The sequence below is a fragment of the Microcaecilia unicolor genome, chromosome 2 (genome assembly GCF_901765095.1).
Source record: "Microcaecilia unicolor chromosome 2, aMicUni1.1, whole genome shotgun sequence".
Classification (NCBI taxonomy): Eukaryota; Metazoa; Chordata; class Amphibia; order Gymnophiona; family Siphonopidae; genus Microcaecilia; species Microcaecilia unicolor.
In genome coordinates, this window is record NC_044032.1 from 21,001,031 (window position 1) to 21,028,072 (window position 27,042).

The window sequence follows — 27,042 nt, forward strand, 5'->3', positions numbered from 1 at the left end:
CTGTGTCAGCCCAGGGACACACGGGAGACAACCATGAAGACGCTACTGTTCATAGCATGTCTTCTCTTACTTTTTCTTCCATCTTTAGAAGGTAAGGACATATCTCCACCGAAACCACAACCCAAGAAACATGAAGACCTGCAGACAGCGCACAAGACATTTCTTTATAGGGGAAGTGATTGGGGAAGGAGGGGAGGGATTAAAGGGAAAGTCTTATGTCCAAACTGGAAAGCACCAGTCTTCCTCATACATGCATGGTTAGAGATGATGGAGAAAACCAAACTTTTATGAGAGAGCCTCATTCCAGCAGGAAAAAGGAGGTGATGGTGCCATTGTATAAGTCTCTGGTGAGGCCCCATTTGGAGTACTGCGTGCAGTTCTGGAGACCGCACCTACGGAAAGATATAAACAGGATGGAGTCGCTGCTCAGGCTATCAGGGTCAGCTACTCCTGCTGCTTCCAATAGACTGTGTGAAGCTCATTAAACTGGGGCCTCCACTTTTTCCCAGGAATATTATTATTATTAGCATTTGTATAGCGCTACCAGACGCACGCAGCGCTGAACACCTGACACAAAGAGACAGTCCCTGCTCAAAAGAGCTTACAATCTAAGTAATACAGACAAGACAGTTACGGGTGAGGGAAGTAATGGGTGAGAAGGGAGGAAGGGACAAGGGGAGGGCAATTGTGGCTAGGAGCTAAAAAGCAGCAGTGAAAAGATGGGTTTTCAGCATAGATTTGAAAACAGGTAGAGATGGAGCTAGACGTAAAGGTCCAGGAAGTCTATTCCAGGCATAAGGTGCTGCGAGAGAAAAGGAACGAAGCCTGGAGTTAGCAGTGGAGGAGAAGGGGGACAACAATAATATAATGATACAATATAAGCACCCTCTGCACAGAAATGCACCAAGAAGAACCACCCAGTTTACAGGCGGATGGGTAAGAATGTGAATGGGGATTATTGAGAGCAAGGTGCTTTATGGTTTCAGATAAAAAGAGGAATTTTATAGGTGAGAGGAGGGACACATCAGTGTAAACAAAGTCCCTGAAACTCCACTTATGTCTGAAGAGTATCTTCTCTGGTGAAAAATAGTGTACACACTTAATTAATACAGAAAACCGCATGTGGAACGTATCCAGGAACCAAATGCCTGATCCTGTTATCATGCAACGTGTTTATTTCTTTTGGTCTTCTGCCTGACCCCATTTTGGAGCGTCCCCAGCCACACAACAAAGGGAAAAAATTACACCCAGAAATACATATGCAAATCTTGAATCCTACAAGTCCCCAGACTTTTCCAGGAACGCCCCTAATTTTGCAAGAAAGGAACTGTGTGGTCTGGAAATTTCATACCCTTACCTTGCCTTGCATCCAGTTTCCTCCAGGGCTAATGCAGCTATCTGAGTTTTAAGTAGCAGGTACATTTATCCTCTGGATTACTTGTTATTATTATTAGCATTTGTATAGCACTACCAGACGCACGCAGCACTGAACACCTGATACAAAGAGACAGTCCCTGCTCAAAAGAGCTTACAATCTAAATAATACAGACAGACAAGACAGTTACGAGTGAAGAAGTAATGGGTGAGAAGGAAGGAAGGGACAAGGGGAGGGCAATTGAGTAGTGGCTAGGAGCTAAAAGCAGCAGTGAAAAGGTGGGGTTTCAGCATAGATTTGAAAACAGGTAGAGATGGAGCTAGACGTATAGGTCCAGGAAGTCTATTCCAGGCATAAGGTGCCGCGAGAGAAAAGGAGCGAAGCCTGGAGTTAGCAGTGGAGGAGAAGGAGGACGACAAGAGAGATTTGTCCAGTGAGCGGAGTTCACGGGGAGGAATGTAGGGAGAGATGAGAGTGGAGAGGTAATGGGGGGGCTGGAGAGTGGATGCATTTAAAGGTCAGTACGAGAAGTTTAAACTGTATGCGGAAGCGGACAGGGAGCCAGTGAAGTGACTTGAGGAGTGGGCTAGTGTGCGTATAATGATTCTGGCGGAAAATAAGTCATGCCGCAGAATTTTGGACAGATTGGAGAGGAGAGAGATGGCTGAGCGGAAGACCAGTGAGAAGTAAATTGCAATAGCCCAAGCGAGAGGTAACAAGGGTGTGGATAAGGGTTCTGGCAGCGTATTCAGAAAGGAAGGGGCGAATTTTGCTAATGTTGTAGATAAAGAAACAACAGGTTTTGGCGATCTTGTTCAGCTGGTCTCTGGTATTTTCAGGAAAGTTTTTTTGAAAAGAGTGAACTTTTCTGTAATTATCAACTGATTTCTAATTTGCATTTTTTGGCTAAAATTATTTGAAAAGAGTGTCCATGATTAATCGGTTGATTTTTTAAATGAAAACCAAGTATTGGATAAATACCAGTTCAGATTCCGACATGAGCGTTATACAGAAACCTTGTTGATGTCATTGTTGGATACTGGATGTGCTGGATTGACAAAAGGCACTAGAATTATGTTTGTGTCTTTAGATGTATCTGCTGCTTTTGATACTTTAAACCATAAGATTTTATTACAATGATTAAAAGAGATTGGAATGAATGATATTGTTTATAATTGGTTTGAATCTTTTCTTTTTTTTATCTACGAGACAGTTTCGTATTGTTAATGGAACCAATTTTTCTACTTTTATGGATATTTCCTAGGAAGTACCGCAGGGATCAGCACTTTGCTACTGTTTTTAACAGTGTCGCTATGCTCATATTAGCCCTCTCCTCAAGTCACTTCACTGGCTTCCTATCCGTTTCCCATACAGTTCAAACTCCTCTTATTGACCTATAAGTGCATTCACTCTGCAGCTCCTCAGTACCTCTCCACTCTTATCTCTCCCTACATTCCTCCCTGGGAACTCCGTTCACTGGGTAAATCTCTCTTATCTGCACCCTTCTCCTCCACTGCTAACTCCAGACTCCGTTCCTTTTATCTTGCTGCACCTTATGCCTGGAATAGACTTCCTGAGCTAGTACGTCAAGCTCCATCTGTGGCCATCTTCAAATCTAGGCTAAAAGCCCACCTTTTTGATGCTGCTTTTAACTCCTAACCCTTACTCACTTTGTTCAGTACCCATATTTTATCATTTCCACCTTAGTAATTCCCTTATCTCTTTTTTGTCCTGCCGATTTGAATGCACGGGACCCGGTGGCAGACAGAAGGGGGGCTGTCGATGGAGCCGAGGGCGTGCAGGTGAGACTGGGGACTGCAGCGCCGGTGGCCTGGGAGCAGGATAAGGAGATAGACCCCGGCGTCGGGTCCCCTTGGAGGCGCGGGGCTGGGGAATTTTGTCCCCCCTGCCCCCCCCATCTGGATGGCCCTGGTCTTGCACCATCAGAGATCATTAGGGGTAATATTAGATCAGGCAGTCACCACGCAAGAACAGATGTAAAAGGTAATTGGGTACAATTTTCTTGAAACTTAACATTATTAGACGTTTAAAAGATTTTTTTTAACACCAGGAAATTTTTGATTGATATTTCAAAGTATCTTCATCTCACATTTTGATTATTGCAATACCTTACTGATGGAGATTCCTAAAAGAATTTTATCAATAGAAATCAAACAAAATAAAACATGGAAAAGAAAATAAGATGATACCTTTTTTATTGGACATAACTTAATACATTTCTTGATTAGCTTTCGAAGGTTGCTCTTCTTCGTCAGATCGGAAATAAGCAAATGTGCTAGCTGACAGTGTATATAAGTGAAAACATTCAAGCATTACTATGACAGTCTGACAGGGTGGGAGGATGGGGTGGGTAGGAGGTATGCATGGGGACATCAAAGCATATCATTGATATTCTAACAGGATGGGTGTGGATAGGTGAGGGGTAGAGTGATCAGCCCATTATAAACCATAAAGCTGTATTTCTCTGTTGATCACCCCACCCCTCACCTATCCACACCCATCCTGTTAGAATATCAATGATATGCTTTGATGTCCCCATGCATTCCTCCTACCCACCCCATCCTCCCACCCTGTCAGACTGTCATAGTAATGCTTGAATGTTTTTACTTACATACCACTGTCAGCTAGCACATTTGCTTATTTCCGATCTGAGGAAGAAGGGCAACCTTCGAAAGCTAATCAAGAAATGTATTAAGTTATGTCCAATAAAAAAGGTATCATCTTATTTTCTTTTCCATGTTTTATTTTGTTTGATTTCTATTGATAACCTTAAAGGTGGACTAACACGGCTACCACACTCCTCTACTTAAAAGAATTTTGAAATCTCTCTAATTAGCACAAAATGCAGTTGCACGAATGATTTGTGGATTATCCAAATTCGAATGTTACACAACATTGCTTATAACCCTCCGTTGGTTACCTGTACAATATCAACTTCGATATAAAGTATTAATGATGGTGTTTAAGGTACTATGTGATAAGATCTCCCCTGTTACTGTAATGTATTTGATGTACCCTCATTTCATTCAGTATATTTGGATGAATACAGAAATTCAATTTTTTATATAAAAGGTCAACAATTGTAGAATGCCCTTCCAGATAATATTTGATCTTTACAAGACCTGAAAGAGTTTAAATCTACATTACAGACATTATTTCAGAAGGCATATAATATCAATGCATGATAGTAATGATGGACTAGCAATGAGTTAAAACTGACAGTAATGATGGATAACTGATGGTCTAGAATTACTTGCTTGAAGAGACAACTTAGGTTTTGTCTTATTGATGGAATGATATGTGCGTTATTGTAATGTTCTGATGGTACCAGACATAATAATGTTATGGATTTTATTTTAAATTTAGTTTTATTTTATTTTGTTTTTATGTCATATGTTTTTTTTCTGACATAATGAGGGGCATTTTCGAAAGGAACACCCAAGTTGCGATTTGGACGTCCTTGCAAAACGTTCAAATCCAGGGGTGGAGAAACCCGTATTTTGAAAAAAAAATTGACTTCCTTTTTTTGTTTCGAAAATACCGTCAGAAATGTCCAAATCCTTAAATTTGGACGTCCATAGAAATTGACATTTCTGACTTTCAGCCATTTTCGAAACCAAAGACATCCATCTCAAAAACGTCCAAATGCAAGCCATTTGGTCATGGGAGGAGTCAGCATTTGTAGTGCACTGGTCCCCCTGACATGCCAGGACACCAACCGGGCACCCTAGGGGGCACTGCAGTGGACTTCACAAATAGCTCCCAGGTACATAGCTCCTTTACCTTGTGTGCTGAGCCTCCCAAAACTCACTACCCACAACTGTACACTACTACCATAGCCCTCACGGGTGAAGGGGGGCACCTATATATGGATACAGTGGGTTTGTCATGGGCTTTGGAGAGCTCACTGTTTCCTCCACAAATGTAACAGGTGGGGGGGGGGGGGGTATGGGCCTGGGTCCGCCTGTCTGAAGTGCACTGCAGTACCCACTAAAACTGCTCCAGGGACCTTCATGCACTGTCATGGACCTGAGTATGACATCTGAGGCTGGCATGAAATATTTTTAAACATGTTTTTTGAAGGTGGGAGGGGGTTAGTGACCACTGGGGGAGTAACGGGAGATCATCCCCGATTCCCTCCGGTGGTCATCTGGTCATTTGTTTTGCACCTTTTTGTGCGTTAGTCATAATAAAAACACGTCCGGGTGAAAACGTCCAAGTGTTCGTCAGGAACGTCCTTTGTTTTTTTTCAATAATAGGGTCAAAGACGTCCAAGTGTTAGGCACGCCCAAGTCCTGCCTTTGCTATGCTTCCAACACGCCCCCTTGAAATTTGGACATCCTTGCGATGGAATGCAGTTGGAGACGTCCAAAATCGGGTTTCGATTATACCGATTTGGACGTCTCTGTAAGAAGGACATCCATCTTCCATTTTATGTCAAAAGACGTCCTTCTGTTTCGAAAATGAGACCAAATGTGTATGTAATCGTGTACTCAGCCTAGAATTGGAAACATAGAGCGGAATATAAATGTTGAAAATAAATGTGATCAAGAATCTTTCCTAGATCTGCTGCCTTTTAAATAAATGTCTAAAACTTTAAAGAAGCCCAAAGGGAGAGAGAAATAATCATGTCAAAAAGTAGAATCAATCCCACTGTATCTATGATATCTATAAAAGGAAACTGAGGAGCAGCCAAATTTGAAATCAACAAGGCAAGTATAAAGAGAGGATTCGGTATAGGCTGTATGTAATCTCCCCTTACGTTCCTACCCGTAACCTCCGCTCTCAAGACAAATCCCTCCTTTCAGTACCCTTCTCCACCACCCCCAACCCCAGGCTCCGCCCTTTCCGCCTCGCCTCACCCCAAACGTGGAACAAACTCCCCGAGCCCATACGCCAGGCCCCCTCCCTGCCCATCTTCAAATCACTGCTTAAGGCCCACCTCTTCAATGTCGCCTTCGGCACCTAACCACTACACCTCTACTCAGGAAACCTAGACTGCCCCAACTTGACATTTCGTTCTTTAGATTGTAAGCTCCTTTGAGCAGGGACCGTCCTTCTTTGTTAATTTGTACAGCGCTGCGTAACCCTAGTAGCGCTCTAGAAATGTTAAGTAGTAGTAGTATAGGCTGTATGTAATCAGCCGAGCATGCTTTTAGTGAGAAATCCGTTTTAGTAAGAAGGCGGAAAGAAAGCAAACACTGGTGTCCCTGACAAAGGAGCTATTGAAACAGGGTGCTCTGTTGGAAAAAAAAGGAGCAGTTTAGCAAAAATAACGATTAAGATAAGTGTATGGCTCATTGCATATTTATTTACTAGTGCTGTATATATGGTGGACAGGCGAAGAGGAGGGTCATTTTGTCTCCTTTTTTCCCATTTTTGATTGAAACTCATTGGTTTGCAATCATTATGGCAAATCGGATTGTTTGAGAATTGATACATGAGTTGGACATTGTGGAGTTTGCACACTTTCTGATTTTGATCGTCAAAAATAAGTTTAAAATCATTATTTAGAAATAACGTCTGCATCTTAGTATATAGAGTTGTTTAATTAAAACTTCTTGAGGTACTGGGAAAATCAGATGAATATAATGACCCTTTTGACTGGTGTAATTTGTAATTTATTTAGGGTTTGCTTCTTAGAAACTAATTAAATGTAATTCAAACTCTAATGAAAGTTGAAAATTCCCCTCTTGTTGTCTTAATCAGAATAATTGACTATACATGAATCCTCCCTTTATACTTTCATTGCTGGGTTTCAGGGAGGGTCCAGAGAGATGCAGAGAGGTCCAGAGAATGGGGAATTCAGTGGAAGTCCAGTTTTTATAATAATCTTCCAGGCTCCTTGATTGCTTTGCTTCCACCCACTTGGGTCTGCTCTTCCTACTACTACTACTATTTACTACTATTTAGCATTTCTATAGCGCTACAAGGCGTACGCAGCGCTGCACAAACATAGAAGAAAGACAGTCCCTGCTCAAAGAGCTTACAATCTAATAGACAAAAAATAAATAAAGTAAGCAAATCAAATCAATTAATGTGAACTGGAAGGAAGAGAGGAGGGTAGGTGGAGGCGAGTGGTTACAAGTGGTTACGAGTCAAAAGCAATGTTAAAGAGGTGGGCTTTCAGTCTAGATTTAAAGGTGGCCAAGGATGGGGCAAGACGTAGGGGCTCAGGAAGTTTATTCCAGGCGTAGGGTGCAGCGAGACAGAAGGCACGAAGTCTGGAGTTGCCAGTAGTGGAGAAGGGAACAGATAAGAAGGATTTATCCATGGAGCGGAGTGCACGGGAAGGGGTGTAGGGAAGGACGAGTGTGGAGAGATACTGGGGAGCAGCAGAGTGAGTACATTTATAGGTTAGTAGAAGAAGTTTGAACAGGGTGCGAAAACGGATAGGGAGCCAGTGAAGCGACTTGAGGAGAGGGGTAGTATGAGTAAAGCAACCCTGGCGGAAGACGAGACGGGCAGCAGAGTTTTGAACCGACTGGAGAGGGGAGAGGTGACTAAGTGGGAGGCCAGCAAGAAGCAGATTGCAGTAGTCTAAACGAGAGGTGACAAGGGTATGGATGAGGGTTTTGGTAGAGTGCTCGGAAAGTAAGGGGCGGATTTTACGGATGTTGTAAAGAAAGAAACGACAGGTCTTGGCGATCTGCTGGATATGAGCAGAGAAGGAAAGAGAAGAGTCAAAGATGACCCCAAGGTTTCGAGCTGAGGAGACAGGGAGAATGAGAGAGCCATCAGCAGAAATAGAAAACGGGGGGAGCGGGGAGGTGGGTTTGGGGGGGAAAATGAGAAGCTCGGTTTTGGTCATATTTAATTTCAGGTGGCATTGAGACATCCAGGCAGCAATGTCAGACAAGCACGCTGAAACTTTGGTTTGGATGCAAGGTGAGATATCAGGGGTAGAAAGGTAGATTTGGGAGTCATCAGCATAGAGATGGTAGGAAAAGCCATGGGATGAGATTAATGAACCAAGGGAAGAAGTGTAGATAGAAAAGAGGAGGGGACCAAGAACAGAACCCTGAGGTACGCCGACAGGCAGAGGGATAGAAGTAGAAGAGGATCCACCAGAGTGAACACTAAAGGTGCGGAGGGAGAGGTAGGAAGAGAACCAGGAAATGACAGAGCCCTGGAATCCAAGTGAGGACAGGGTATTGAGAAGTATGCTGTGATCGACAGTGTCAAAAGCAGCGGCTTCCCTTGCTTCTCTCCTATTGGTCGTCTGGTTCCTCCTTCCCCTGCTCTTGTCCTATGGCTGTGCCCCTTCTCCCTGCTGATGTCAGACGCCAGCACTTTATCAGCTGAGCTCTCCCTAGACTCCTTGCTTCGACTTCTACTTTGGTAGGTGTTACTTGCTCAGTAGTGTGCTTCTCCTCTACTTTGTTCTTCATTGCTGACTTAGCCTGTACCTGGATTACTCTCATGTCTGCTGCCTGCCTACTGACCTTACCTGTACCTGGATTATTCTCATGTCTGCTGCCTGCCTACTGACTCTGCCTGTACCTGGATTACTCTTGTGTCTGCTGCCTGCCTCCTGACTCTGCCTGTACCTGGATTACTCTCTTGCCTGCTGCCTGTATGGCCGTCACTTTCATCACCCTGCTTCCTGCTCCATCTTCTAAGCCCTGCAGGCCGCCTGCACCTAGGGGCTCAACCTCTGGGAAAACGGCGGTCAGCACAGGTGAAACCCAGGGTTGTCCGGCCGCCAAACAGAACCTGGTCCAAGTACCGGGCTCGGCAGCGCTCTACTTTGTACAAGAACTCACAGGTCTGACACCTTCTGAATTTCTTCTGGTTTTGGCTCTTGCAGGGATGCCAACAGTGAACCTTAACTGCTGTACCACGGTGGCCAAACATATCCCCAAACATATATTCAAGCATGTAAGACACCTAAACTTCCAGATGACAGATTGGAACTGCAATCTTCCAGCTGCTGTGTAAGTATACACTGACTATACTATTATAACCGCATCGTGAGGTGTAAGTCTATGTCAATATACAACTCTAGGAAAAATGAAGTCAGACTATAGCATTGCACCCAATGGTGTAAATGAGCACAAAGCTACTGGTGTCAGCACAGATCATAGCACTGCAGTAACTGGAGAAAATTAGCATAACCCATTGCACCACAGCTACTAGAGAACTGATTAATGCACTATACTCGCTGGTATAAGGGAACACAGCTCATTGCACTGGTGAAAGTGAGCATGTCAGACTATAGCATTGCACCCAATGGTGTAAATGAGCACAAAGCTACTGGTGTCAGCACAGATCATAGCACTGCAGTAACTGGAGAAAATTAGCATAACCCATTGCACCACAGCTACTAGAGAACTGATTAATGCACTATACTCGCTGGTATAAGGGAACACAGCTCATTGCACTGGTGAAAGTGAGCATAGTTTAATGTACTATATAGCCAGTGGTATAAGGAACATAGCTAATTGCACTGGTGAAAGTGAGCATAGTTTAATGCACTATACTCACTGGTATAAGGGAGCACAGCTCATTGCACTGCTGAAAGTGATCATTGTTTAATGTACTATAGCCAGTGATATAAGGGAATACAGCTAATTGCACTGGTGAAAGTGAGCATAGTTTAATGTACTATATAGCCAGTGGTGTAAGGAACATAGCTAATTACACTGGTGAAATTGACCATTGTTTAATGCACTATACTCACTGGTATAAGGGAACACAGCTAATTGCACTGGTGAAAGTGAGCATAGTTTAATGTACTATATAGCCAGTGGTATAAGGAACATAGCTAATTGCACTGGTGAAAGTGAGCATAGTTTAATGCACTATACTCACTGGTATAAGGGAGCACAGCTCATTGCACTGTTGAAAGTGATCATTGTTTAATGTACTATAGCCAGTGATATAAGGGAATACAGCTAATTGCACTGGTGAAAGTGAGCATAGTTTAATGTACTATATAGCCAGTGGTATAAGGAACATAGCTAATTACACTGGTGAAATTGACCATTGTTTAATGCACTATAGCCACAGGTATAAGGGAACACAGCTCATTGCACTGGTGAAAGTGAGCATAGTTCAATGTACTATATAGTCAGTGATATAAGGAACAAAGCTAATTACACTGGTGAAATTGATCATTGTTTAACGCACTATAGCCACAGGTATAAGGAAACACAGCTAATTGCACTGGTGAAAGTGAGCATAGTTTAATGCACTATAATCACTGGTATAAGGAAACACAGCTAATTGCACTGGTGAAAATGAGCACAGTTTAATGTACTATAGCTAGTCGTATAAGGGAGCACAGCTCATTGCACTGCTGAAAGTGATCATTGTTTAATGTACTATAGCCAGTGATATAAGGGAATACAGCTAATTGCACTGGTGAAAGTAAGCATAATTTAATGGTGCTGAGGAGGTCTTGTATATTCTTCCTAGCATTCTTCTGGGTGAATCATAAGAACATAAGAGTAGCCATACTGGGTCAGACCAATGGTCCATCTAGCCCAGGGGTGTAGCTACGGGTGGGTCTCGTCTCAGGCCCGCCCATTTGGTTGTCCTTCTCCAATCAGAGGCGGGGGGCTGTACGGGAGTCTGGCCGGCGTGGCCTACATGCTCTACCGCCTCAGCCTGCACCTGCTCTTCGCGCCCCGCTGCTTGCGCTACCTGCGCGCCGCCTCCTGGAAGCCCCGCTGCGGGCGGCCGACGTCAAGCCCGAGACCTGCGCTGCCTTCTTGCTGGGCAGGGCCGGCGTGTACGCGGTGGCGGCGGCGCTGGTGCACACGGCGCTGGAGCAACCCGAGGCGGCTGAGCAGGCCCTGGAGCGCTTCCGGCAGCTGGGCCCCGTCTGCGCGCCCTCCTCAGATCTCCGCGGCTCCGACGAGCTCTTCGTGGGCCGTAGTGGGTATCTGTGCGCCGCCCTGAAGCTGAAGCAGAGGCTGGGACAGGAGGTAAGTCGGTGTGGCAGGGGGGAACGGTTAGTGCGGACCCGGCGAGGTGCAATGGGAGGGATCATGCTGCACGGCAGGTGAATGAATGGGGAGAGAGGGAGAAAGAAACAGGCGCTGGGTCGGGTCTTGCTGTTGCTGGAGGCATCTGCAGCTACGGTGAGTAGATGAAAGGGGAGAGAGCAGCAGGGCAAGAATGGGAGAGGCAGTGGGTCCGGGGAAGGATTCGATTGGGACTGGGGAGGCTTTTATTCAGGGCCAGACTCAACTAATCTGGGATTGGGCCCTGCCTCACCACTGATCACCACCACCCAGAGCCCAAAGTCTCCTCAGGTCAAACAAATATGTGTCATTGTGGGCTTTTGGGTGAGGGTGGGGGGTGGGCTCTTTGCTACAGTGCGGGGGGGGGGGGGGGGTGGAGGTATGTTGGTGGGTTTCTGGGCAGGGATGGGTTCAGTGCCCAGGTTAAAATAATAATTTAAAAAAGGTGTTTTATGTTGGCTTTTGGGTGGGGGTCGTGTCTGCAGTGCCCAAGCATGAAAAATTAAAATGTTTTACATTTAATGCTGATTGCTGATGAGCTTAAGGGTGGAGGGAGGGGGAGATTGGGAAGAGTAGGGGAGATGCCAGACTATTGTGTGTGGGGGGGGGGGGAACAGGTAGACAGTAGTAGAGGGCTGATGCTAGGCTACAGGGAGGGGTGGGGGGAGCTAGGGTAGAAGAGATGCCTAGCTGCGGGATAGATGATGGGGAAGGGATGGATAGGGCTAATGCTGGGCTATGGGGATGGATGAGGGTTAAAAAAGAAGGGAAGGGCAGGGAAGGGCTGATGCCGGACTACAGGACAGTTGGTAATTTTTGGTCCTCTATTCTGTAATTCATGAGGGTTGGTATGTGTCCTGCTTGTGACCAAGGTGAGAGAATCTGCTGTCAGGTGGTTTGTGTGGTGTTCTGAGTCTGACTTGTCTGAATTTTCCAATGGAATGCAAATTCCTGCTATGTATATTCACCGCTGTCTTTATAAAAGTACTGTTGTTAGTATTTGTGTTCAGAATTGGTGTTAAGAAGCTTCTTTGCAGGCTTTAGTGTTACTTCACAAAGCACCTGGCAGTGAAGGAATTTTGTATTGCTATTATTGAGATGCCCACCAGAATTTGAATATATTTTTCCTATGTAATTATATTGTAGGATCCTGCCATGTGTGGTGAGAGGTTTGCCGTTGTAGTAGACATACGTGTGATCAATTTTAAGATAATGGGATAATGTAATTATATTTAAAAATATCAATTTTTCCATTAAGTGTGTATGTGGTTATATTGTTGCAGGGCAGCTGTTGGGCAGACTACTTAGAAATCCATCATCAAGTGAATTCTAAGGCATTATTTTGTAGGATCTCAACAGACACTACTCATATACACAGTGCGTGCGTGCACGCTGCTTTAGATCCGCACCCGTAAGCCTTTCTTTCTCCTTCAACTTCCTGTTCCCGTGCAGAGGCTGCCAGTGGCTCGGGGGATTGGAAGATGGGGGAGGGTGATACCGGGCGCCACTGGAAGACTCCAGTGCTGTGGCTGTGGCAGTGGCAGGAGGGGGCGGTGGTGGTGGGGGAGCAGCGGCAGGGAGAGGGTGGAGGGAGAGAGACACGCCCTACCCTTTGCCCCCCCCCCCAAATGAAACTGTCAAACTATGCCCATGCCTTCTTGTAAATTTCAACCTGTTCTTCCACCTCAGTCTCACGGCTTTTCTTCCTTTGAAGTCCACTCCATCCATTTATTCACTCCACTTACCTCTCCGAGTAGCGGTCATTTATCAACCCTCTGATAAGTTCATTTCTTGCTGATTTTTAATTCCTAGTTTTCCTTCTTTCTTAAACCTTCTTCTCTTTCCCTCATTCTTGGGGATTTTAATATTCATGCTAATGACTCTAACTCTTTTGCCTCTAAGTTTCTCACTTTCACATACTCATTCAAGCTTCAGCATTGCTGCATTACCTAAATGCAGCGCCAGAGAAGTCCCAGCCTGCTGTTCAGAGCCAGAACCGAGGAGCGGAGAGTGGTGGCAGTCTACTTACTTGGCTGGTGGGGCTCAGGATCCCTGCCAGCAAAGTAAAAGAGAATTCAGGAGGGGGCCTGAGCCCACATTTTGGAGCTCGTTGTTAAAGTATCCATAGAAGGGCCTACTTTAATAACCAACTCCCAAAATTCTTAAAAACGTAACCAACGGCTCTCGCGAGCCCGTTCCAGCATACCACTGCTTCAGGTTATTAACCCTTGCACTCTCTCCACCATTGTTTCATCTCTCTTCTCAACCACTATTGGGCTCATTTTGAGAAGAGAAAAACGTCCAAAAAGTGGCATGTCTGCATTTGGATGTTTTTCTCACAAAAATGTCCAAATCATTTTTTTCGAAACCTATTTTTAGACGTTTTTCTCTGAAGTCCTTCAGAAGTGCTTTCAAATATCAAGGGGGTGTGCCAAGCAGTGGCGTAGCTACGAGGGGCCTGGGCCCCCATAGATTGGGCCCTGGAACCCCTGCCGATGACCCGCTCAACCCCCCCCCCCCCCCCCGCCAGCCGAGGTCCTCCTCGCAAAAGGCTTCCTATTCCTTCTGTTTCTGACGTCCTGCACGTCGGGGAGGGGGGAGGTCGACAATGGCTGTCTGGCTGGCTGGTGGGCGGGGGGGGGGGGGGTCGGCGGCACCAGGGGGGGGCTAAAATGTGCCCCCTCACCTTGGGCTCTGGATCCCCCTCCCGCCGAAGTCTGGCTATGCCCCTGGTGCCAGGGGCGTGTTCAGGGCGGAACTTGGGCGTTCCTAAGACTTACACTATAATGGAACAAAACAAAAACGTCCAGGACTAAAACTTAGACGTTTTGAACTAGACCTGTTTTTATAACAAATAAGGTACAAAAAGGTGCCCTAAATAACCAGATGACCACTGGAGGGAATCAGGATTAACTTCCCCTTATTCCCCCAGTGGTCACTAACCCCCTCCCACCCCCTAAAAATGTGATGAAAAACATTACTTGTCAGCCTCTACGCCAACCTCAGATGTTGTACTCAGGTCCATCAGAATAGCATGCAGGTCCCTGGAGTAGTCTAGTGTTGGACGCAGTGCACTGCAGACAGGTGGACCCAGGCTCCTACACTTGTGGAACAAACTGTGAGCCCACCAGAAACCCACTGTACCCACATATAGGTGCCCTTTTCACCTGTAAGGGCTATGGTAGTGGTGTACAATTGGGGGTAGTGGGTTTGGGGGGGGGGGCTCAGCACATAAGCAATGGTACCTAGGAGCATTTTATGAAGTCCACTGCAGTGCCCCTATTGCTGTCCTGGGATATCAGGGGGACCAGTCTCCTAAAAATGCTGGCTCCTCCTACATCCCAATGGACGAAAAAAACAAAATGTCCAAATGACAAAACGTTGTTCGGAACAGTATTTTCGAAAACAAAAAGATAGACATTTGTCTTTTTTGAAAATGACCTTCTTTCCTATTCGGATTTTGGACGTTTTTCCGCAAAATGTCCAAAGTCGGACTTAGACGTCATATCGAATATGCCCCTCCACGTTACCCAAGTCTGTCAATGAGGCTGTTTCTTCCTATAATACTATTCTGTCCTCTGCTCTGGACACTCTCGCTTCTCTTATTCCCCAATCTGTAAGGCGTAGCGAACCCCAGCCTTGGCTGAACTCTAGAATCTGCTACCTACGTATTTGTGCACGATCTCCCGAACGCTTTTGGCTAAATTCCTGTGCCCAAACTGACTTTATGCATTTCAAATTGTTGTTGACCTTATTTCACTTTTGCTCTTTCAGTTGCCAAACAAGACAACTACATCCATTTGACAAACTCTTAGCTCCAACCCTACTACTACTACTACTACTATTTAACATTTCTAAAGTGCTACTAGGGTTACGCAGCGCTGTACAGTTTAACATAAAGGACAGTCCCTGCTCAAAGAGCTTACAATCTAAAGGACGAGTGAACAGTCAGTCCGATAGGGGCAGTCAAATTGGGGCAGTCTGGATTTCTTGAGAGGTGAGAGTTAGGCGCCGAAGGCAGCATTGAAGAGGTGGGCTTTAAGCAAAGATTTGAAGATGGGCAGGGAGGGGGCTTGGCGTAAGGGCTCAGGAAGGTTGTTCCAGGCATAGGGTGAGGCGAGGCAGAATGAGCGGAGCTTGGAGTTGGCGGTGGTGGAGAAGGGTACTGAGAGGAAAGATTTGTCCTGTGAACGGAGGTTTCGGGCGGGAACGTAAGGGGAGATGAGGGTAGAAAGGTAGTGAGGGGCAGCAGACTGAGTGCATTTGTAGGTAAGAAGGAGAAGCTTGAACTGAATGTGGTATCTGATTGGAAGCCACTGAGGAGAGGGGTGATATGAGTAGACCGGTTCTGGCGGAATATAAGACGTGCAGCAGAGTTCTGGACAGAACCCTCACTGTCTCTGTCACACTGCTCTCTCCTCAAAGTGCCTTCACCTCCAACCCCCCCCCACCCCCCCCCCACACACACACACACACTTTCTCCCCAGACCATGGCTGAGTACCTCCATGACAAGGTTCACAAGATTAACCTTGAGTTTTCAACCAAGTCACCTCCACCTCTCCTGAAGGAGTGGAGGTGTAGCCTAATGGTTAGTGCAGCAGCCTGGGAACCAGGGGAACTGGGTTCAACTGTTTGATCGTAAGCACAGAAAGGTGATATATCAAGTCTCATCCCCTTTCCTTACCCAGCTCATTGTACTCTCAACCCCTGCGACCTTTTCTGAAATAACTGAGGGGGAAACTGCACATTTTCTTTCCTCCGCCAAACTCACCATCTGTTCATCTGATCCTATTCCCACCCATCTACATAACACAGGAATGAAGGAGTAGCCTAGTGGTTAGTGCAGTGGACTTTGATCCTGGGGAACTGAGTTCAATTCCCACTGCAGCTCCTTGTGACTCTGGGCAAGTCACTTAACCCTCCATTGCCCCTGATACAAAATAAGTACCTGAATATATGTAAGCTACTTTGAATGTAGTTGCAAAAACCTCAGAAAGGCGGTATATCAAGTCCCATTTCCCTTTCCCTATTTGAGATTCTAAATGGAATGCTGAGATTATGTTGCTAATATTGGAGATTCTACATGGAATGTTGCTATTCCACTAGCAACATTCCATGTAGAAGCCTGCCCTTGCAGATCAGCAACGCGGCTGCGCAGGCTTCTGTTTCTGTGAGTCTGACGTCCTGCACATACATGCAGGACGTCAGACTCACAGAAACAGAAGCCTGCGCGGCCGCATTGCTGATCTGCAAGGGCAGGCTTCTACATGGAATGTTGCTAGTGGAGGAGTAGCCTAGTGGTTAGTGCAGCAGACTCTGATTCTGGGGAACTGGGTTCAATTCCCACTGCAGCTCCTTGTGACTCTGGGCAAGTCACTTAACTCTCCATTGCCCCTGGTACAAAATAAGTACCTGAACATATGTAAACTGCTTTGAATGTAGTTGCAAAAACCTCAGAAAGGAAATATCAAGACCCACTTCCCTTTCCCTCTCCTACTGTCATCCCTTTTATCTGTCACATCCTCGATCTCTCACTTTCCACTGCGACTGTTCTTGATGCCTTCAAACAAGCCGTAGTTAGTCACACCACTCCTTAAAAAACCTTCATGGACCCTACCTGTCCTTCCAACTATCGCCCCATCTCCCTCCTCCCTTTCCTATCCTATCCCCTTCTTTTTTCAATCTACACCTCTTCCCTGGGCTCGCTGATCTCATCTCATGGTTTCCAATATCATCTTTATGCTTACGACACCCAGCTCTATCTCTCCACACCAGACACCACTGCGGAAACCCAGGCCAAAGTATCGGCCTGCTTATCCGACATTGCTGCCTGGATGTCCAACCGCCACCTGAAACTGAACATGGCCAAGACCGAGCTTATTGTCTTTCCACCCAAACCCACTTCTCCTCTCCCTCCACTCTCTATCTCAGTTGATGACACCCTCATCCTCCCCGTCTCATCTGCCCACAACCTCGGAGTCATCTTCGACTCCTCCCTCTCCTTCTCTGCACATATCCAGCAGATAGCCAAGACCTGTCGCTTCTTTCTCTATAACATCAGCAAAATTCGCCCTTTCCTATCTGAGCACACCACCCGAACTCTCATCCACTCTCTCATTACCTCTCATCGTGACTACTACTACTACTACTACTATTTAGCATTTCTATAGCGCTACAAGGCATACGCAGTGCTGCACAACTCTCACTGGCCTCCCACTTAGCCATCTATCCCCCCTTCAATCCGTTCAGAACTCTGCCGCACTTCTTATCTTCCGTCTGGACAGATATGCTCATATTACCCCTCTCCTCAAGTCACTTCACTGGCTTCCGATCAGGTACCGCATACAGTTCAAGCTTCTCCTACTAACCTACAAATGCACTCGATCTGCAGCCCCTCGTTAACTCTCTACCCTCATCTCCCCTTACGTTCCTATCCGAAACCTCCACTCACAGGACAAATCCCTCCTCTCAGTACCCTTCTCTTCCACCGCCAACTCTAGGCTCCGCCCTTTCTGCTTCGCCTCACCCTATGCTTGGAATAAACTCCCCGAGTCCATACGCCAAGCCCCCTCCCTGCTCATCTTCAAATCCTTGCTCAAAGCACACCTCTTCAATGTCGCATTTGGCACCTAACCATTATACCTCTATTCAGGAAATCTAGACTGCCCCAACTTGACATTTCGTCCTTTAGATTGCAAGCTCCTTTGAGCAGGGACTGTCCTTCTTTGTTTACAGTGCTGCGTAACCCTAGTAGCATTTTAGAAATGTTAAGTAGTAGTAGTAGTAAGATACTTGAATGTGCTGTTCACCGCCATTGTCTTGACTTTTTTTCATCTCAAGCTATTCTTGATCCACTTCAATCTGGCTTTTGCCCTCTTCATTCAACTGAAACAGCGCTTGCTAAAGTCTCCAATGACCTGTTCCTGGCCAGATCCAAAAGTCTCTATTCTATCCTCATCCTTCTCGATCTATCTGCTGCTTTTGACACTGTTGGTCACAGCCTACTCCTTGATACGCTGTCCTCACTTGGATTTCAGGGCTCTGTTCTTTCCTGGTTTTCTTCTTATCTCTCCCAGCGTGCCCTTAGTGTATACTCTTTGCCACACTGAACTATCTCCTTAAAGTGCCTTCACCTCCAACTCCCCCTTCACTTTCCCCCCAGACTACTACTACTTAACATTTCTAGAGCGCTACTAGGGTTACGCAGCGCTGTACAGTTTAACAAAGAGAGACAGTCCCTGCTCAAAGAGCTTACAATCTAATAGACAAGTGAACGGTCGGTCCGATAGGGGCAGTCAAATTGGGGCATTCTGGATTCACTGAACGGTAAGGGTTAGGTGCCGAACGCAGCATTGAAGAGGTGGGCTTTAAGCAAAGACTTGAAGACGGGCAGGGAGGGGGCTTGGCGTAAGGGTTCAGGAAGGTTGTTCCAAGCATAGGGTGAGGCGAGGCAGAATGAGCGGAGCCTGGAGTTGGCGGTGGTGGAGAAGGGTACTGAGAGGAGGGATTTATCCTGTGAACGGAGGTTACGGGCGGGAACGTAAGGGGAGATGAGGGTAGAGAGGTAGTGAGGGGCAGCAGACTGAGTGCATTTGTAGGTAAGAAGGAGAAGCTTGAATTGAATGCGGTATCTGATCGGAAGCCAGTGAAGTGACCTGAGGAGAGGGGTGATATGAGTATATCGGTTCTGGCGGAATATGAGACGTGCAGCAGAGTTCTGAACAGACTGAAGGGGGGATAGATGGCTAAGTGGGAGGCCGGTGAGGAGTAAGTTGCAGTAGTCCAGGCGAGAGGTAATGAGAGCGTGGACGAGAGTTCGGGTGGTGTGTTCAGAGAGGAAAGGGCGAATTTTGCTGATGTTAAAGAGGAAGAAGCGACAGGTCTTGGCTATCTGCTGGATATGCGCAGAGAAGGAGCGAGAGGAGTCAAAGATGACTCCGAGGTTGCGGGCAGATGAGACGGGGAGGATGAGGGTGTTATCAACTGAGATAGAAAGTGGAGGAAGAGGAGAAGTGGGTTTTGGTGGAAAGACGATAAGCTCGGTCTTGGACATGTTCAGTTTCAGGTGGCGGTTGGACATCCAGGCAGCAATGTCGGATAAGCAGGCCGATACCTTTGCCTGGGTCTCCGCGGTGATGTCTGGTGTGGAGAGATACAGTTGGGTGTCATCAGCATAGAGATGATACTGGAAACCATGAGATGAGATCAGGGAGCCCAGGGAAGAGGTGTAGATTGAGAAGAGAAGGGGTCCAAGGACCGATCCCTGGGGAACACCAACAGATAAGGGGATGGGGGTGGAGGAAGATCCATGAGAGTGAACTTTGAAGGTGCGGTGGGAGAGATAGGAGGAGAACCAGGAGAGGACAGAGCCCTGGAACCCAAATGAGGACAGTGTGGCAAGAAGTAAGTCATGATTGACAGTGTCAAAAGCGGCGGATAGATCCAGGAGGATGAGGATGGAGTAGTGGCCTCTGGATTTGGCAAGGAACAGGTCATTACAGACTTTAGAAAGTGCTGTTTCTGTCGAGTGAAGAGGGCGAAAACCGGATTGAAGCGGATCAAGGATGGCATGAGAGGAGAGAAAATCAAGGCAGCGGCTGTGGACTGCGCACTCAAGTGTCTTGGAGAGGAAGGGTAGGAGGGAGATGGGGCGGTAGTTGGAGGGACAGGTAGGGTCTAGTGATGGTTTTTTGAGGAGGGGCGTGACTACAGCATGCTTGAAGGTGTCCGGGACAGTTGCAGTGGAGAGAGAGAGGTTGAGGATATGACAGATGGAGGGGGTGATAGTAGGAGAGATGGTGTTAAGTAAGTTGGTAGGGATGGGATCAGAGGAACAAGTGGTGCATTTTGAGGAGGAAAGAAGGCGGGCGGTTTCCTCCTCGGAGATATCAGGAAAGGAGGAGAAGGAGGTCTGGGTTGGTTGGTTGAGGGTGAGGGTTGAAGGGTGAAGAGGAGGAGGTGGCTTGGTAGTGAACTCAAGGTTGATCTTTTGCACCTTGTCGCGGAAGTAGTCAGCCAGTGATTGAGGAGAGAGTGACGGGGGGGTGGGAGCGGAGGGCACTTTGAGGAGGGAGTTAAGGGTGGCGAAGAGACGACGAGGGTTAGAGCTGAGAGAATTAGTCAATTGGGTGTAATAGTCCTGTTTGGCAAGGAATAGTGAGGACTGGAAGGAGGATAGCATGAATTTGTAGTGAAGGAAATCTGAATGGGTGCGAGATTTCCTCCAGAGGCGTTCAGCAGATCGGGCGCAGGAGCGAAGGTAACGGATGCAAGAGGTCAGCCAGGGCTGGGGATTAGTACGCCTTGTGGGACGGGAGGTGGATGGTGCAAGGGTGTCCAGAGCAGAGGAGAGAGTGGCATTGTAAGCGGAGACAGCCTCGTCAACAGACTCGGAGGACATGATGGAGGGGAGGAGATTAGAAATACTAGATGATAAGGTGGGAGGGTCAATAATCTGGAGATTCCTGGAAGTAGTGGTTAATGTTGGGCGGGGCTGAGGGGGAGGGTGAAGAAGTGTGAAGGTGATCAGGTGATGATCAGAGACAGGAAGAGCTGAGGTGTGGAAATTGGAGGGTGAGCCGGAAGAGGAGAGGACGAGGTCAAGGCAATGGCCATCACGGTGAGTAGGGGTGGTGGAACATAGCTGGAGGTTGAAGGAGGATATTAGAGTGAGGAACTGAGAAGCGTGAGAGTTGGACAGGTCATCAACGTGTATGTTGAAGTCTCCGAGAATGAGGGATGGAGATGAGGGTTCAATAAAACAGAAAGCCAGGCATCGAAGTCGGTGAAGAAGGAAGGGAGGGATTTATCAGGGGGGCGGTAAATGACTGCCACTCTGAGTGGCAACGGGTAGAATAGACGGATGGAGTGGACTTCAAAGGATGAGAAGCAGTGAGACTGTGGTAGGAGGAGGGGTTGGAAGCTACAGGAGGGCGAGAGTAGTAACTCTGGCTGAGTTCTTTCATGATAAGGTTCACAAGATTAAACTTGAATTCTGAACCAGGTCACCTCCACCTCTCCTTCCCTTAGTCCATTCTCTCAACCCTCCAACCCCTGCCTCCTTTTCTTCCTTTTCTGAAATCACTGAAGAGGAAACTACACATCTTCTTTCCGCCTCAAAACTAACTACCTGTTCCTCTGATCCTATTCTCACCCATATGCCCAGCACTATCTCTCCTACTGTCATCCTTTCTATCTGTCAAATCCTCAGTCTTTTGCTTTCCACTGCAACTCTTTCTGATGCCTTCAAACATGCCGTAGTTACACCACTCCTCAAAAAACCTTCATTGGACCCTACCTGCCCTTCCAACTAATGCCCCATCTCCCTCCTCCCTTTCTTATCCAAGCTACTTGAACTTGCTGTTCACCGCCATGGTCTTGACTTTCTTTCATCTCAAGCTATTCTTGATCCATTACAATCTGGCTTCCGCCCTCTACATTCAACTGTTCTTGGTCAGATCCACGGGCCTCCATTCTATCCTCATCCTCTTCGATCTACCTGCTGCTTTTCTACCTGCTGCTTTTGACACTGTTGATCGCCACCTACTCCTTGACACACTGCCATCACTTGGATTTCAGGGCTCTGTTCTGGCTTGGTTTTCTTCTTATCTCTCCCATCGCATTTTTAGTATACAATCTAGTGAATCCTCCTCCATTGCTGTGCCACTATCAGTCGGTGTCCCTCAGGGCTCTGTGATGGGACCTCTTCTTTTCTCTATTTAAACTTATTACCTTGGTGCTCTGATCTCCTCCCATGGTTTTCAGAATCATCTTTATGCTGATGACGCCAAGATCTACCTCTCCACAGTAGAAATTTGAACAGTCTCACATTGCTGCCTAGATCTCTCACCACCATCTGAAATTGAACATGGCCAAGACTGAGCTTCTTATCTTTTGCCCTATACCCACCTCTCCTCTTCCCCCATTCTCTGTTTCTGTGGAAAACACCCGTACTTTCTATCTTGTTAGCTTGTAAACTTGGGGTCATCTTTGACTTCTCTCTCTCTCTCTCTCTTTCTCTGCACAAATCAAACAGACTGCTAAAACCTGTTGTTTCTTTCTCTATAATATCACCAAAATATGTTCCTTCCTTTCTGAGCACAATAAAAATAGTTATCCACACTCTTATCACTTCATACTTGGATTACTGCAACTTGTTTCTCAAAGGTCTCCCATTAAACCATCTCTCTCCCCTTCAATTTGTTAAAACTTCTGCTGCACAACTTATATTCTGTCAGTGTCGCTATGCTCATATCAGCCTTCTCCTCAAGTCACTTCATTGGCTCCAATGTCACTATGCTCACATAACCCTTCTCCGCAAGTCTCTTCATTGAATCCCTATCTGTTTCCACATACAGTTCAAACTCTTCTTATTGACTTACATTTACTCTGCCACTCCTCAGTACCTCTCCACTCTTAACTCTCCCTACACTCCTCCCAGTGAACTCCATTCACTGGGCAAATCTCTCTTATCTGTACCCTTTTCCTCCACTGCCAACTTTAGACTCCGTTCCTTTTATCTTTCTGCACCATACGCCTGGAATAGACTTCCTGAGTCAGTACGTCAAGCTCCAGCTTTGGCTGTCTTCAAATCTAGGCTAAAAGTCCACCTTTTTGAGGCTGCTTTTAACTCCTAACCTCTATTCACTTGTTCAGTACCCATGTCTGTTTTAATCATTCCCACTATAACTAATTCTATGATCTCTTATTTGTCTTGATGATGTTACAGTAATCCAAGCATGAAGTGAAAAAAGAGAAAATGGTTGCATGAAAATGTTTAGAGTCAAAAAGGTGACAAATTGTCCTTAATTGCCGAAATTGTATCTAGCCTGGAGAAGGGCTGAGCCCATTGGGCTACTGGGGGATTGGCGATCCAGAGAGTTCTCTCATTCAGGCTAATGGGCCCTTCAACTTTCACCTGCTGTGTGAAGGGTTAATTTTTTCCCCTTCAGCTCTTGAGTTGTATTTTTTCTATGAAACAGGCTGCAAGGGAGTCTGACCAGAGTGGGGCATTTTGAAGCCAGCAGAGGTGCCTAAAGAGGGTACCGCAGTGCACTTCAGCCAGGTGGACCAAGGCCCATCCCCCCCCCCCCACCTGTAACACTTGTGCTGGTAAATGGGAGGCCTCTAAAACCCACTGTACCCACATGTAGGTGCCCCCTTCACCCCTAAGAGCTATGGTAGTGTTGTACATTTGTGGGTAGTGGGTTTTGGGGGAGGGGGATTGGGAGCTCAGCACCCGTGGTAAGGGAGCTATGCGTGTGGGAGCTTTTTCTGAAGTCCACCGCACTGACCTAGGGTGCCCAGTTGGTGTCCTGGCATATCAGGGGGGAGCCAGTATACTACGAATCCTGGCCCCTCCCACGACCAAATGGCTCAGATTAAAACGTTTTTGAGCTGGGCGTTTTTAGTTTCCATTTTATCGCTAAAAACAAACAAACACCCAGCTCAAAAACGTCCATTTTTTCGAAAATACGGTTCGGCCCGCCCCTTCACGGACCCGTTATCGGAGATAAACGCCCATGGAGATAGGCGTTTCCGTTCGATTATGCCCCTCCAAGTGTCACAAGAGCGCACCCACCTACTTTGACCCATTTACAAGCTTTAAACCGATCTGTTCAAAAAGGCATGCACTACTTATCCAACGTAAGTAACTGAACTCAGCAACACAACGAAGCCATAACCTGGGGAACTGAGGAACTGAGTTCGATTCCCACTTCAGGCACAGGCAGCTCCTTGTGACTCTGGGCAAGTCACTTAACTCTCCATTGCCCCAGGTACAAATAAGTACCTGTATATACTATGTAAACCCCACAGAAAGGCAGCATATCAAGTCCCAGTTCCCTTTCTCTATTTCAGATTCTACATGGAATGTTGAGATTCTGTTGCTACTATTGAAGATTCTAAATGGAATGTTGCTACTATTGAGATTCTGTTGCTACTATTGGAGATTCTACATGGAATGTTAATGTTGCTATTCCACTAATAACATTCCATGTAGAAGCCTGTCCTTGCAGCCGCGCAGGCTTCTGTTTCTGTGAGTCTGACGTCCTGCACGTACGTGCAGGACGTCAGACTCACAGAAACAGAAGTCTGCACGGCTGCAAGGGCAGGCTTCTACATGGAATGTTGCTAGTGGAGGAGTGGCCTAGTGGTTAGGGTGGGTGGACTTTGGTCTTGGGGTTCGATTCCCACTGCAGGCACAGGCAGCTCCTTGTGACTCTGGGCAAGTCACTTAACTCTCCATTGCCCCAGGTACAAATAAGTACCTGTATATACTATGTAAACCCCACAGAAAGGCAGCATATCAAGTCCCAGTTCCCTTTCTCTATTTCAGATTCTACATGGAATGTTGAGATTCTGTTGCTACTATTGGAGATTCTAAATGGAATGTTGATACTATTGAGATTCTGTTGCTACTATTGGAGATTCTACATGGAATGTTAATGTTGCTATTCCACTAGTAACATTCCATGTAGAAGCCTGTCCTTGCAGCCACGCAGGCTTCTGTTTCTGTGAGTCTGACGTCCTGCACGTACGTGCAGGACGTCAGACTCACAGAAACAGAAGCCTGCGCGGCTGCAAGGACAGGCTTCTACATGGAATTTTGCTAGTGGAGGAGTGGCCTAGTGGTTAAGGTGGTGGACTTTGGTCCTGGGGAACTGGGTTCGATTCCCACTGCAGGCACAGGCAGCTCCTTGTGACTCTGGGCAAGTCACTTAACCCTCCATTGCCCCATGTAAGCTGCATTGAGCCTGCCATGAGTGGGGTACAGGTGTAACAAAAAAAAAAAAAAGCCTGCAATGAACAATATATCACTCTTCTTCTCTTGATTCTCTAATGTTCTGTAACAACATCGCTCTGTATTTGTTTCATCACCAGAGGTGGCTAACACCTCACGGTACTATGGAAGCCACATTGAGCCTGCAAAGAGGTGGGAAAATGTGGGGTACAAATGCAACAAATAAATGAAAAAACTACCTCTATATAGATGTGATAACCGGTTATCTGCTAGGTGCTAACTGGCAATATTCCGCTGGAGATAGCCATCTATCTCCCGCTGAATATTTCAGCATAGCCAGCTAATTGCCATGTAACCAGCCAAGAGCCGTTCCTGGACGGTTAAATGGCTTTAAATATCGGCTAGATAATGTCTTCCTTCTAGCGATTCCTTCGTTTGGCACCTACTACTTAACGTTTCTAAAGCGCTACCAGGGTCACGCAGCGCTGTACAATTTTAAACAAAGAAGGACAGTCCCTGCTCACAGGAGCTTACAATCTAAAGGACAAGTTTGCAGTCAATCAATTGGGGCAGTCTAGGTTTCCTGAATAGAGGTAAATGGTTATGTGCCGAAAGCTACAGTGAAGAGGTGGGCTTTGAGTAGGGATTTGAAGATGGGCAGGGAGGGGGCTTGGCCTATGGGCTCAGGAGTTTGTTCCACGCATGGGGTGAGGTGAGGCAGAAAGGGCGGAGCCTGGAGTTGGCGGTGGTGGAGAAGGGTACTGAGAGGAGGGATTTGTCTTGTGAGCGGAGGTTTCAGGCGGGAACGTAAGGGGAGATGAGGGTAGAGAGGTAAGGAGGGGCTGCAGATCAAGTGCATTTGTAGGTTAGTAGGAGAAGCTTGAACTGTATGCGGTACCTGATCGGAAGCCAGTGAAGTGACTTGAGGAGAGGGGTAGTATGAGTAAAGCGACCCTGGCGGAAGATGAGACGGGCAGCAGAGGTTTGAACCGACTGGAGAGGGGAGAGGTGACTAAGTGGGAGGCCAGCAAAAAGCAGATTGCAGTAGTCTAAACGAGAGGTGACAAGGGTGTGGATGAGGGCTGCAGATTGAGTGCATTTGTAGGTTAGTAGGAGAAGCTTGAACTGTATGCGGTACCTGATCGGGAGCCAGTGAAGCGACTTGAGGAGAGGGGTGATGTGAGTATATCGGTCCAGGCGGAAGATAAGACGTGCGGCGGAGTTCTGGGCGGATTGAAGGGGGGATAGATGGTTAAGTGGGAGGCCAGTGAGTAGTAGGTTGCAGTAGTCAAGGCGAGAGGTAATGTGATGTGTGCTAGCGATACTGTTTCCAGGAAGCATCATGTAAATGTATTTTATTCCGTTTTCTTTTTTCTATTTCCCTCCCCCCCCCCTCCTCCGCACAGCCTGATCTTCAAAAATCAAATGATGTGCCTAGACCCCAAAAATAAAGACTTCAGGATATGGCTCAGGAGAAGAAGACTTACCCAAGGGCCGAAGCTGGCAAATGGTCAGAGGAAGAAAATACAGTAATTTAGAAGACAGATGGAAGCTTCATAGCACACACTTCGCGCCTTCCTGTTTGTGCTTTTCTTCTCTTCAGTGCGTTTCTCTCATTTGGGAGGTGGAAGAATAGCCTAGTGGTTACAGTAGCAGGCAGAGACCCTGGGAAGCCAAAATTCAAACTTCACTGTAGCTCCATACCATCTTGGGCAAGTCACTTAGGGGACCTTTTACTAAGCCACGTAGGCGCCTGCATGCGTCCAGCATGCATCAGTTTGGAACTACCGCCCGGCTCCCGCGTGGCCCAGGTGGCAATTCTATTTTTTACGCGTGTACGATACACACGTCTGAAAATATTTTTTTTATTTTCTACCACGCAGCGCTAACTGGGCGGTAATTGGCAGTGTACGCGTGCTTACGATTACTGCCC

At 46.7% G+C, this 27,042-nt stretch overlaps 1 protein-coding gene across 1 annotated transcript; it reads left to right on the plus strand.

The window, feature by feature from the left end:
- On the plus strand, window positions 1-26,999 carry LOC115461827 (C-C motif chemokine 28-like). Its single transcript, XM_030191881.1, has 3 exons — window positions 1-91; window positions 9,207-9,333; window positions 26,516-26,999. The coding sequence occupies exons 1-3, from the start codon at window positions 34-36 to the stop codon at window positions 26,640-26,642; spliced, it is 312 nt and encodes a 103-aa protein (XP_030047741.1). The 5' UTR covers window positions 1-33; the 3' UTR covers window positions 26,643-26,999.
- The last annotated feature ends 43 nt before the right edge of the window (window positions 27,000-27,042 follow it).

Coding starts and splice junctions, on each gene's coding strand:
- LOC115461827 (XM_030191881.1), top strand. CDS start 34: ATGAAGACGCTACTGTTCATAGCATGTCTTCTCTTACTTTTTCTTCCA. Junction 92..9,206: donor TTTTCTTCCATCTTTAGAAG/GTAAGGACATAT, acceptor TGGCTCTTGCAG/GGATGCCAACAGTGAACCTT. Junction 9,334..26,515: donor TGCAATCTTCCAGCTGCTGT/GTAAGTATACAC, acceptor TCCTCCGCACAG/CCTGATCTTCAAAAATCAAA.